Here is a 12,297-nt window from a genome sequence, read left to right as displayed (position 1 = left end):
GAACCTTTCCTCCCCCCCTCACGCTATATCTCTTATGGAATAAATTTTATAAGAAATGGGCGTTCAAGTATATATATATACGAAGAGTAATTTTAGCACGTTTGCTTTTCTCGGCGCGCCGGGAATTCCACTTATGGAACGGTTCTGTAATAAAATCTGTTCCATATTGATTTTGGATATTTCGCCGAAACTATCAAATGAAAATATTTCGATCATCAAAGTAAACGATTCTCCGATGTATATATATCACTATTTCACAAGTTCACTCTTTCGCGTTCTTTACTTTTAAGTTTGCGTAGCATCATCGATGTGCGCGGTTTCACCGTAAGAGGTCCGCGTTTTCTTAGTTCATATAAAAGAAAGTACCGAATATATATTTCGGGCGGTCAAATAATTTCCATATAGGTGCGAAGCCCGACGGGGTATTGGGCACTGATCCCTTGCTTGTGCATTACCGCGAGGAAAACGAAAGGCTGCAGAATGCAAATGAGGAACTGGCGGAAAAAGTTTGCAACCTCGTGGAGAGCCTCGCCGAACGAGATTGCTGCGACGATCCGTGCGAAAAAGTTAAATACGTGAGGGAGAAAATAGCTGCGCTGAGAGATCGTTTCGCTGACGAAAAAAAACAGTACGTATAATGCCTATTGGACTATGAAATTTCGCTAAGACGGTTTAATGAATCTCTCTCTTTCTTTCCCTCTCTCCCTCTCCCTCTCCTCGCAATTTGCTTTGATGAGCGGAAAAATAATTGAGCAATAAACAGAAAAAGAATGGCAAAAAAGGCTGCTATGAAATTAATATTAAATTAATCGTTGAGGAAATAATCATAATGGCAAGAACAGACTTCTGTTTTAGACTCCGCGAAGTTATATAGCTTTAAAAGGAGATTAATCACAGTTCGTCGGTCGCGATATTTCCTCGAAAACCATCTATCTTCATTAAATACGGTACGCCAATATAATTACGTGCAAACGCTGTTAATATCGTGACAGAATGCGAGACACGATTTCGCATCTGAAGCTGAAACTGGCGGAAGCCGAGGAGGATACTTCCTGTGCGGCATTAAATCGTTTGAGGGCAAAGCTTCGTGAGTTAATGAAAGATGGTCAGAAGGTGGATCAACAGGTGCCCGCGGTTGTCGAGAGATCAATGCAGACGTCGGTGGATCTATCAAAGAGCCACGAAGATCTGTTGCGAGCGGAGAACGAGCGTCTGCAGGCCGAACTGGCGCAGATTCGTCGTTCAATGGAGGAGGTTGTCACACCGGTCACAGAGGAGCGTGTCCCACCTTTACCTACGGACGACGAAGAAACGGACATGTCGGCGCTGCTAAGTCAGCTACGTAATTGCGAGACGCTTCTGGCTGAATTAAAAACGCATTTGGACGAGAAGACGGCTCACGTGGAGGCTCTGCGAAGTGAGCTTGATCAACAGAGAGCCTCTGCCGCCGCACCTGCATTAGATGTGGATCAGATGACCGTCAGCCCTGCGACCATGATGGATGAGATGGCCGAGATGAAAGAGGAACCTGAGAAACCTGACGATAAAGTATATATCTCCCTTTATTTCTCCCCGTGTTTGTAAATACTCGTTGTCGTACGCGCGCGGTCGCGCGTTACGATACGTTAAAAGTCATGAATGTTTTATGCCGAGACACGTTACACTCCTGTTTCGTCGAGATGAGACAAATGCCAGGAGGATGTTTATACTTGTCCAACTCGCGCAATAATATTCATGGACAATTGGGTGTTTGTTCGCAGATTACGGAGCTACTCGAAAGCCTGCGGCAGTCGGAACTGGCGGTGCTGGGCGTGAGTAAGTTGCAGAGCGAGATCGAGGATATGAGGTTCCAGCTGTATAATCTTGAGACGGAGAAAAAGGAACTTCTCGATGAGCTGGGGAAGATACGGAGCGCGGTGTCCGAGAGAGACCGTCAAATAAACGAGCTGAACGACGAACGCGAGTCCCTGAAGGAGGAGATTGCGACAATAAAATCCGAGCGCGACAAATTAAATATTAAGAGTGCGTTGTTAGATAGGGAAATTCGAAAAATGCAAGACGATTTGAGAGTGAAGGAGGAGGATAACGAGCTGAAGAGCGAGATCGATAAGTTGAACGTTGACCTGCGGCTCGAGAAAGAAAAATTTCAAGTGGCGCAAAAAGAGCTGGGGGGCATGAGGGACGATTTGCATAGTCTTGGGGCTGAAAATGAATTCTTGAAGGAGACATTGGAAAATGCTAAATTGGAGACTAACGAACTTAAGGAAGAAAATGTTGCTTTGAAAAACAATCTTGATAATATGATTAAGGAATTGGAATCTTCGAGAGAGAAAAATAATAATATTAAGGCAAAGGTAGATCAATTATTATCCGAGAATGAGCGTTTAACGAGTGAATTAGAAAAGCGAGTGACGGAGACGGATCAATTAAAGTCCGAAGGAGTTGCATTGAAGGACGGTCTCGATAGACTGCTACGAGAAATGGATAGATTAAAGGTTGAAAACGATAAACTGCAGGACGAAAGTGCTGTTGTTAAAACCGAAAGAGACAGTCTGGCAAGTGAAAGAGACAGCTTGAAATCCGAGAATGGTCTTCTTAAAGACGACTTGTCTGAGACAAATGTAGCGTTAGACGACGCAAAGAAACAATTGAGCAAATTTAAAGTCGAGAATGGAGTTCTTACGGAAGAATTGGAGAGGGCTAATGTAAATAATAACAAGCTACTCGCGGACTTCAATACTTTGCAGAGCGAGATGGCAAAGTTGAAGTCGGAGAACAGAAAATTGTTACAAGAAGCGGATGATGGGAAAGAAGAACTAAGAAAGTTATTGTCCGAAATAGAAACTCTGAAAAAGGAAGCGGATAATACAAGTAATAAATTGACGAGGGCAAATAACGAAGTTGCAGATTTGCGGCAAGAAGTGGCCGGGTTAAATAACGAACTGAAAGAGACGAGAGTTATAAATGAACAGCTACGGGCGGACGTTCGCCGAACAGAAGTAGAGAACGAAAATATTAAGACGGAGATGAATAACTACAGGGACGAAAATGATAGGCTGAACGCGAAGCTAAACGAACTGCAGAAACAAATAAATTTATCGACGGACGAGGTAAATAAATTAAGAGGACAGCTCGACGACGCCGAGGCTCGAATGAAGTTTCTCGATGCTCAGATCGCTAGTTTGCAGACCGGTAGGGACAAGATGCAGAATGAGATCAACGCTTTGCAAAATGAGATCGGCAAACTGAAACTAGATCTAAGTGCAGAAACTACTGCTAAACGAGACATTCAGGAGGAATTAGCGGCGTTGAAAAGCGAGATGAAAAATTTGATCGCAAAGATCGACGAGATGAAGGTGCAAAATCATGTTCTGAAAGAGGAGAGAGACGCCCTTAAGAACGAGCTGTTGAATCTGGGCGAGGAGTCGTTGAGCCTAAAGGCCGTGAATGCCGAGATGACGAGCGAGATTAATAATTTAAGACCGGCCATATCTGATCTTCGATCGCAATTATCTAAAGCGGAAGAAGATATTGAATATTGGAAGTTGGAAAATTGCAAGCTTAAGATGGAGGCGGATAAGTTATCCGCCGAGAATGAAAAGACAAAGGGAGCTTTAAACGTCTGTAAGGTAGAGATAATTAGTTACGTATATATTCCTCCTGTGTAACTTTTTATGCCTTTGATAATATAATCACATTGAAATTCATAGGTTGAGCATCAAGCGTTAGAGAAGGAGATAACGAATCTTAGAAATGAGAAGATTAAGCTCGAGGGAGAGATCGCGGAACTTAAAAATCTGTTGGAAAAACTGAATCTGTCTTCATTCGCCGAAAAATCCGCTAAAGAAGAGACAGTGGAGAAACTGACGAAAGTTACGGATGAAGTCGTCGCTTTGAAAGAGGAACTTGAAACATTGAAGTCTGAATTGGCGAAATTAAGAACGGAGAACGATAAGATAAAAGATAAGGAAGACAGTTTGTCGCGCCAAGTATCAATGTTAAAGGCAGAAATAGAAAACACGAAAAATGAAATATTAGCTTTGAGATCAGACAATGACACGTTAAAGTCCAAGGCAAATATGTTAACAGCCGACAACAACAAATTGAAAAATGAATCAGATAGGCTAATATCTGAAGTTGACGGGTTGAAACTGGAGAACGCGGGCCTGAGGGAAGAACGACAGAAATTTGAGGAAGAATTTGGCAAACTGAGAGGCGAGGGTGACGGGCAGAGGGCCGAAATTAAAAGTCTGAAGTCCAGCCTGATAGCTGAACAGGCATTATCAAAAAAAATTGGATTGGAATTATCTGCTAGCCAATCGGAAAACGATAGATTGAGAGCAGAGTCGGAGAAACTGCGGAAGAATTTAGACGCTCTCGAATTGACGAATGGCGAACTGAGCAGCGAAGTGGAGGATTTAAAGAAAACGTCGATCGACGCGCGAAACAAGGTGGACGCATTGCAATATCATGTGGCCGCGTTGCTGGAGGAGAAGAAGGCACTTCTGAGCGAGTTAGACGGTTTACGAGCGGAAGTGAGTGGATTAGGTAAAGAAGTTGTGTCGGATAAAGCCGCGCGGGAAGCTGCTGAGAAAAAGGCGATCGTCCTGAGCGGTGAATTAATGGACCTGAAGGCGGAGCTGGATAAGACGCGTGTGGAAAATGAGAGTTTGAAGCAGGAATTGAACGACGCGAATAAACGGTACGCCGCGTTAGAAAACGAGAATGCCGTGTTGAAAATCGAAAATATTAAAATAGCGACGGAACTCGATTCCTTCAAGTTGGATTTAACAGTGGCGAGGAATGACCTCGATAAGTTCCAAAATGAGAACAGCGAGTTAAAAGGGAAGATCGATGAATTGAAGAAAGTACTCGGCGATGTCGAAACGAAGATTAAATTTCTCGATGGACAGCTTGTTGACTTGTCGAATGAAAAAAAGCGACTCGAAAAAGAGGCGGAGGACGTGAAAGCTCAGGCTGCGATTTCAACGGCTCGCGCTGATGACGCACGTGCGCAGCTTGATGACTTAATTAACGAACTGAGCGCGGAGAAAACGAGCAGGAGCGTCGCCTTAAAGGAATTGGACGCCTTAAAGGATGCTTTGGTCCAATTACGAGACGATTTGAATAAATGCAGGTCGGACAACGAACGACTGACAATCGAATTGGCCGCTTCGGAAGAACGAGCGTTAGCGATACGGAGAGATTTCGAGACGGCTGAAACGATCGAAACTGAAAACGGCAAATTGAGAAAAGACGATTTGACGAGAGTGACGGACGACGTGGAAACTCAGGCTGCGATTTTAAAAGCTCGCGCTGATGACGCACGTGCGCAGCTTGATGACGTAATTAACGAGCTGGACGCAGAGAAAGCGAGCAAGAACGCCGCCTTAAAGGAATCGGACGCTTTAAAGGATGTTTTGGCCCAATTACGAAACGATTTGAATAAATGCAGGGCGGACAACGAACGACTGACAATCGAATTGGCCGCTTCGGAGGATCGAGCGTTAGCGATGCAGAGAGATCTCGAACCGATCGAAACTGAAAACGGTAAATTAAGAGAAGATGATTTGGCGAGAGTAAGGACGGCGCGTGATGAAGAGCGGCAGGTTTTAGAAAAGTTAAGGACAGAAAATGAGGAATTGCGGGATGAGCTAAGAAGGGCACAGAATGAGATCAATAAATTAAAAGAGAATATCGAGAAATCAAAAGGCGATTTTATAGAGGATGTGGACGATATCGACAGGTTTAAAAATAAATTGAAAAAATTGATGATCGAGATAGACAAGGCGAGAGAAGATTTAAAGCGCGCGACGGAAGAGAATAATAAATTAAAGATGATCAATGACGGTCTCGAATTAGAACTAGGTCGATTGAAAGCGCAGCAAGACGAAATAAAAGATTATCCTGAGCGAGTCGATGTAGAAGTTAATGGGTCAGAGGACGAAATCCGAAAACTCTTTGTCGAAAATAATACGCTAAAAATTGAAAACACGCAGCTGAAATCCGGATTGGATCATTGTCAAGAGGAGAAAGAGCGTTTGAAAGAGGAAATTAACAGTTTGCAGAGTGAGAAAATCGAATTGCTGAGATCTTTCCCTCCGACCGTAGGTTTGTACCGGTTCTTTCAATATATATTATTGGAAAATATTAGCACGGCTGTGTTTATAAATCAATGGATATAATTTAGTCGTGTAACGCGCTTCATTCATATTTGCTGGTTTTTGGCGAATCGTTTTCTCACCATTGAATTTAGCCGCGCGCATTCGCATTAAAGGAAAGACATCTTTGTAATTCCAGAGGCTGGCGTGATTAAACCGGATGAATGCGGCGACTTCGTTAAGGCGAATGAATTACTGAAGAAGCAAATTGAAAAGCAATATGACGGTAAAAACTTGCATAAAAACTTTTTCAACTGTTTTGCCACTGCGACAGTTTTTATCGCATCGCGGAGACGCGAATTTCCTTATTCATAGCCCGTAATTAGTCCGGCTAATATCCTTAATAAGTCAAGCATTTCCATAAACTTGCGAACACTCGAAGTCAACGTTATTCAAATCGTTATAATCTATTAATTACGCGATGTCAACAAAAGTCGCGTGTCAGAGTTTTTGGCTCGCGGGAACAATATATATAACAATATCTGGACGAATTTCGAGATACTATAGAAAGTGACACGAACACAAACTCTGATTACATAATTTCTGCAAGTTGGTTCTGCATTTGTTCTCGCGACACAATAGCCGTGCGACGCGTGCGTGATTATATACAATTTGTGGACGGCAAAATTCCGTCGAGACCCGCGATGGCGACGACGTGGGACGACGATTTTGAGATCGAGCGCTGGACCGTGCCGTCCATCGTGGAGCTACTGAGAGAATCGCAAAAGCTGTCCGAGATTATTTATCTGACGGAGATCGAGGTGCAGGATATCGACAGACTGCTGGATCTGCTCAATGAATGCAGAAGAGACAATGAGAATTATATAAAGCAATTATCGGTGAGTCTAGTAACTTATAAGTAACGTTAGTCTAGTACGCGTCTTGTTTGATAATTTATTCGGAGGATAATTTGAATTTTCCGGCTTGCATATTAACGCTGCAAATGAATCATTTCTAGGAGCTTGGTGTGGAAGTTACCAAGGTTGCAGGTGTGGATAATGGCGATGAGCTTGCAGCTTTTGACCCTGAATCTTGGTTGAAGGTATGTACGTGCGGTGATAAGAGTTCATTCCGCTATGGTTCGCGTTTGCTTCTTTATATTTATTAAATCTCACGTCGACTTTTTTCTCCGTATCGACGCGCAGTACTTGTACACTAAAAAAAAAAAAATAATTAGACAAAAAAAATATTCATTTAGATTGTGGCCAAGAGATTACTTACTTAATATAATACACATATTTTTATTTAGAATTAAATATTTTTATTTAAATTAAGTAAAAATATCTACTTCTAAATAAAAAAAAAAAAAAAAAAATATGTGTATTATATTAAATAAATAATCTCTCTTGGCCACAATCTCTAAATAAATAATTTTTTTTATCTAAAACATTTTTTTTCAGTGTAATAAATAAATGAAAGTGAAGCAGCGGATTATTCGTTTTTGTAATTCATATATATGTAATTAAAAATCAAAGTATATTCACAACTCACCAACAATCGCGTTACTTTTTTTACCGGCTCTTATTTGGTTCAAAAGAAAATATACTTTCTATACATGTATATATACAAAATTATTTACATTATTTTAATTATCTATATTACATTAATATATAGATATACATATTGTTCGAATAAGTTATAAACAGGAAATATAACTCGTCCGCTGATATACCAGATATCTTTATCTATCGTTTCCAGTCCTTGACACTAACGCAACTGGCTGAATTGCACGATAAGATCTGTTTACTGACTTCAAATATGGTGCAACAAGATAGCCCTGCGGTCTGCGATCGATCAGCGATTAATCGGGACTACGGTGGCGATCGGCTGCGGGCGGATTACGATGCTTTAAACCGGCGGATCGCCGCCTTGCAGAAGCAAATAACCGAGAAGCAGATTGAGGCGGGGTGGAAGCTGCAGGAATTAAAACGGGCTCTTCGTCTCGAGCAGGCAAACCTGATTCGAATCTCTGACCGGATGAATCGCGAAAAAAGGCGCAACTTGGCTCTACACCTCACCATGGATGAATCGTGATGTTTTCTTTCCCAGTATCAGCTGGGATGTTAAAAATGGTGCTTGCTTCGAGCAAGTTCTTGTTGCCGGACGCGCAGCAACGAGGCGAAATATATATTCCTTATATTCCTTCTTCGGATTACACTGTACAAAAATAAAGAAAGGAAACGATTTCGATCGATACTCAAAGGATTATATGTGAATAAGAATAATAACATTGCGTTTAAGACCGTCTGATATTTTTGAATGATATTTCTGTAACTATAAGCAATGCCGGGGAGACGAAATAAAATAGGGCGTTCTTCAATTATTACAGCTCTTTCAAAAGACCCCCGGTCCGCTTTCACGTTCCGAATGGCTGCAACAATCTCCTAGGCGATATAATTGCGATAATGTGCTATATTCGGCAACAACATGCTTTTGTTGCTAATCACGATCGAACAATAACAACTAATGAGAGCCGCTTGTTTCGCGGCGCATGCTTGTGGACGCTGCCACGCGCGATAACGTGATTTCCTGTTTCATTTCGGAGGTCGCGTTGTTCGATCGAGATTAATTCAATTGTACCGCACCGCATCCGTACCCCACGACTTTACGTTGGCTCGTGCGACCGCTGACGCGCGGGTGTGCTACGCGGGCTCAATAGAAAGGCGAATGCCGTTGACAAAGAGTAAACATATAATTGAAACGCGTGGGTATAGATCAAACGGTGAATGAATTGTCGAAATCCGTTTAACTGTGTGTCCATCGCATAGAATCGAAATAAACTCGTAAAACGCCGATAGCAAACCGCCGCGAGAGCAGGTGCATCAATGCGACGGATTCACGATTGCAAAAGATGTATCTTTTCTTCTTCCTCCTCTACCCCTTTTCCTATTTTCCCTCTCTTCCATTTTCCAGGATGAAGAGTATTTTTCCATTTAAGTTATATATTCTCAGCTTGAAATCTCGGTGCACGGAGTACGAATCATGCACACACATGCTATAACAGATATGGTTATGAAATTAACTGTGGCAGGACCTTCGTGTTAAAAGATGATAACGATATGATCGTGTGAATTTGTATAGCGATATTTTTGTTTCAATCGCCGAAGATGAGCTATGATTGAGTGAAACATGTAATTAACTCTGAGAAAAACCAATTTTGACACTTAAATAAAAATGCATTGTAATTTATTATATAATGCTAATAATAATAATAATAATAATAATATTAATTACGTGTATATATTGAGATTCTGTCATACAACAAACAAATTTTCATAAAACTTCATGTATTATACGATTAAATTTTTCATTACAAAGAGAGACTTGTCACAGGTGAGATTGTTGAGAAATATAAACAGAATATAAAATATTTTCTTTTATTCTAGGACACAATATGGATGAGAACGAAAAAAGTTGACGAAAAAATTTCGAACGTATAATTTTTTATTATTATTTATGTAACAAAGTTTCCCAAGAAGATGTTATCTTTATCCAAAATGTAGTCTTGTGTAAATCTGTTTTATAATTGCAATTTTGCGCACTTGTAAAATTTTAGAAAGACGCTTATTATGCATATATGGAAGACGTAATCGTTAGTTACGCGGCATGTTTTTATTTTGATTGCAATGAGATTTTCCGCATAACAACAGCGATAGTACGAGATATATAAGTACCAACGTGGTATTAGTGAGGAATCGTAACGGAAAGATTTATGAGAGTTTAAAAATGACTTCATGCATTTATGAGCTTAGTTTGAGTTTGCGTATCTTTCGTATCTACCGGCGTGCACAACTCATTGCATTTCCATATTTTCTACCTGAGATTGAGATTCTAGAATCGATATTTAATTAAACATTTCGCTATGGTATATATAACGCAACAACAGCAACAAGAATATTACCGATTAAGTTGATGCTCCAGAAGTAATTAATCATACTTAATATCAATGCAGATGGTTGTCCATTTGTATCAATCCGTTCTAGATAAATGAGAAAAAAAAACGTCATTTTTGAATAGATAAGAATAAAATATTAGAATGGAATATATATAGACAAAATAAAATATTGCAAGTTGATCTTTTTAAAAAGTCTTTAACTGTTGCGCAGTTTACATCAGTCAAGATTTGCCGTTAATCAGACCAAGATTGGTCTAATTAAAGTGCTAATGAATTATAAAATAGACGTTTGCGAGAAAACCCAGATTCCAATTGTCCATGCTCCGCTGAGCCCTGTAATGTTGCAAACAACTCACGGTACATATGTAAAATTGACCAAGCTCGCCTAACAGGATAATTACAACGTCATGTGATTTGTATGTATTGTGCTATATATATATATGTATACTTATTAGTAAATTAAGCAATGCAAAATGATGTATGAACGTGTCGTGTCCCATCACATAACACTTGCTGTACATGTTTACAATGTATATTCAGTCATTAAGATAACGTTTATTAATAGAACAAACATTGGAATGTGTAATCGAGAACTTTTTGTAATGCTAGAACTAATAAATCATATTCAGATAATTTAGCGTCGCCAATCGCGACAAACAAAACTCACGGTAAATAAAGAGTCGAGTTTTTTAAATCATCTGGATGAATTTGCCATGTATACAATACTATAGAGTAATATTAAGAATGACTTGTAAGAACATTTGCAATCATATAAGAGTTCATTATTTCAACAGCATTTCTTCGTGTCATTGACATGATATAACTGTTAGTCATATAATAATGCTCCTATTTTGTAATCAAATAAACAGATAATGTTATATGTACACTTGATTACTACATATAATCTTTATTGAGCTCTTGTCTGTTTTTTGCCACGATATCAGATTACAGAATACGTGACGATATTACGTGTTAGATAATTAATTAAGCAACTCAGCATAATGCTACATAATATCGCGGTAATGATGTTAAGAACAATTGAAAAGAATCATATTGTTATCGACAATTCAACGTTTCAGTTTGAATATGTTGACATTTGTTTCAATAATACTCTCCTCTCTATATCATATCACGCGTCAGAAATAATATCATATTCGCAATTATGTGAAATTTTCTTATTTAGAAATAACACATGATACTGTAAATATAGACGATGCTATTCTGACACACTTGAATTACATACATGGCGGGTGTGTACAAACGTATAAAAATTATATTATTAATCTAAAAATATATATGAAATAAATAATATTATATAAAAAAAAATTGCGTAAGAATTTTTAAATTTAACCTACCATTGAATACTTTACAATATTTGAAAAAATAACTAACGTATGAAATTTTTTCTTAATTATATAAAATTTTTTTCTTATCACACACACACATATAACACTAGTACTCTTAGGCCCAGTTTCACAAGTGTCGGTTAACTTTTAACCTTATAGCGTTTTTCACTGTGGCAGAGCCGGTGCGCAGTCAGTGCATATTAAAGCCGTCGTACACAAACCAACGTAAAGTGTATGTTTAATATAATCGGGTTAAATATCATGAAATCCTCAATATTCTTTATTGCACTATTTGGTAAAATATGTACTGAGTATTTTATCAGTCGAAATATTTTCATTTTACTTTAAATATTAGAGACTAAATCGGTGTACACAACGGCTTTAATGTGCACTGAGTGCGCATACCAGTTCTGCCAGTGAAAAACGCTATTAGATTAACTCACTCTTCGTCTCCTTCTAACGTCCCCTCTTGAAAAGAGACAAAGAGTGAGTTAATCTAAGATTAAAAGTTAACCGACACTTGTGAAACACTGGGCCTTATGGCCGCTTATTTTTTATATTTACTATATAAATGTTGAAATTAATTTTATAAGAGAAGAAACGATTTTAAATGATTATAAAGTATGAATTGCGATAAAAGATAAAATATTTTAAAATACTGAGCACTGAAAAAATTCTGTACACAGTTTCTGCTATTATAAGAAGCTAAACTCGGATTACAATTTCAAAAATGGGGATTGCACACCCACATATATATACACACACATAAACGCGAAAATAGAACAAGTTTCTGGAGCGTAGTTTCTTATAATATAAAAGTACATCGATTGTTGCTTATTATAAAAATATGTGTATGTATATATGTGCACAAACTAATTATATATTGATCATGTAC

General features: G+C 39.0%; 1 protein-coding gene across 1 annotated transcript; it reads left to right on the top strand.

Moving 5' to 3' along the window:
* Nucleotides 1-185: 185 nt before the first annotated feature.
* LOC143907929 (uncharacterized) lies at nt 186-12,283 on the top strand. The gene is made up of 8 exons (XM_077425069.1): nt 186-628; nt 993-1,548; nt 1,761-3,629; nt 3,711-6,111; nt 6,301-6,387; nt 6,744-7,000; nt 7,120-7,203; nt 7,860-12,283. The coding sequence occupies exons 2-8, from the start codon at nt 994-996 to the stop codon at nt 8,193-8,195; spliced, it is 5,589 nt and encodes a 1,862-aa protein (XP_077281195.1). The 5' UTR covers nt 186-628; nt 993; the 3' UTR covers nt 8,196-12,283.
* The last annotated feature ends 14 nt before the right edge of the window (nt 12,284-12,297 follow it).

The sequence above is a fragment of the Temnothorax americanus genome, unplaced genomic scaffold (assembly GCF_048541705.1).
Source record: "Temnothorax americanus isolate GAGA-0224 unplaced genomic scaffold, ASM4854170v1 Scaffold9, whole genome shotgun sequence".
In the NCBI taxonomy this organism is placed as follows: domain Eukaryota; kingdom Metazoa; phylum Arthropoda; class Insecta; order Hymenoptera; family Formicidae; genus Temnothorax; species Temnothorax americanus.
The sequence above is the reverse complement of the archived record's forward strand: the minus strand, read 5'-3'. Positions and strand labels throughout refer to the sequence as shown.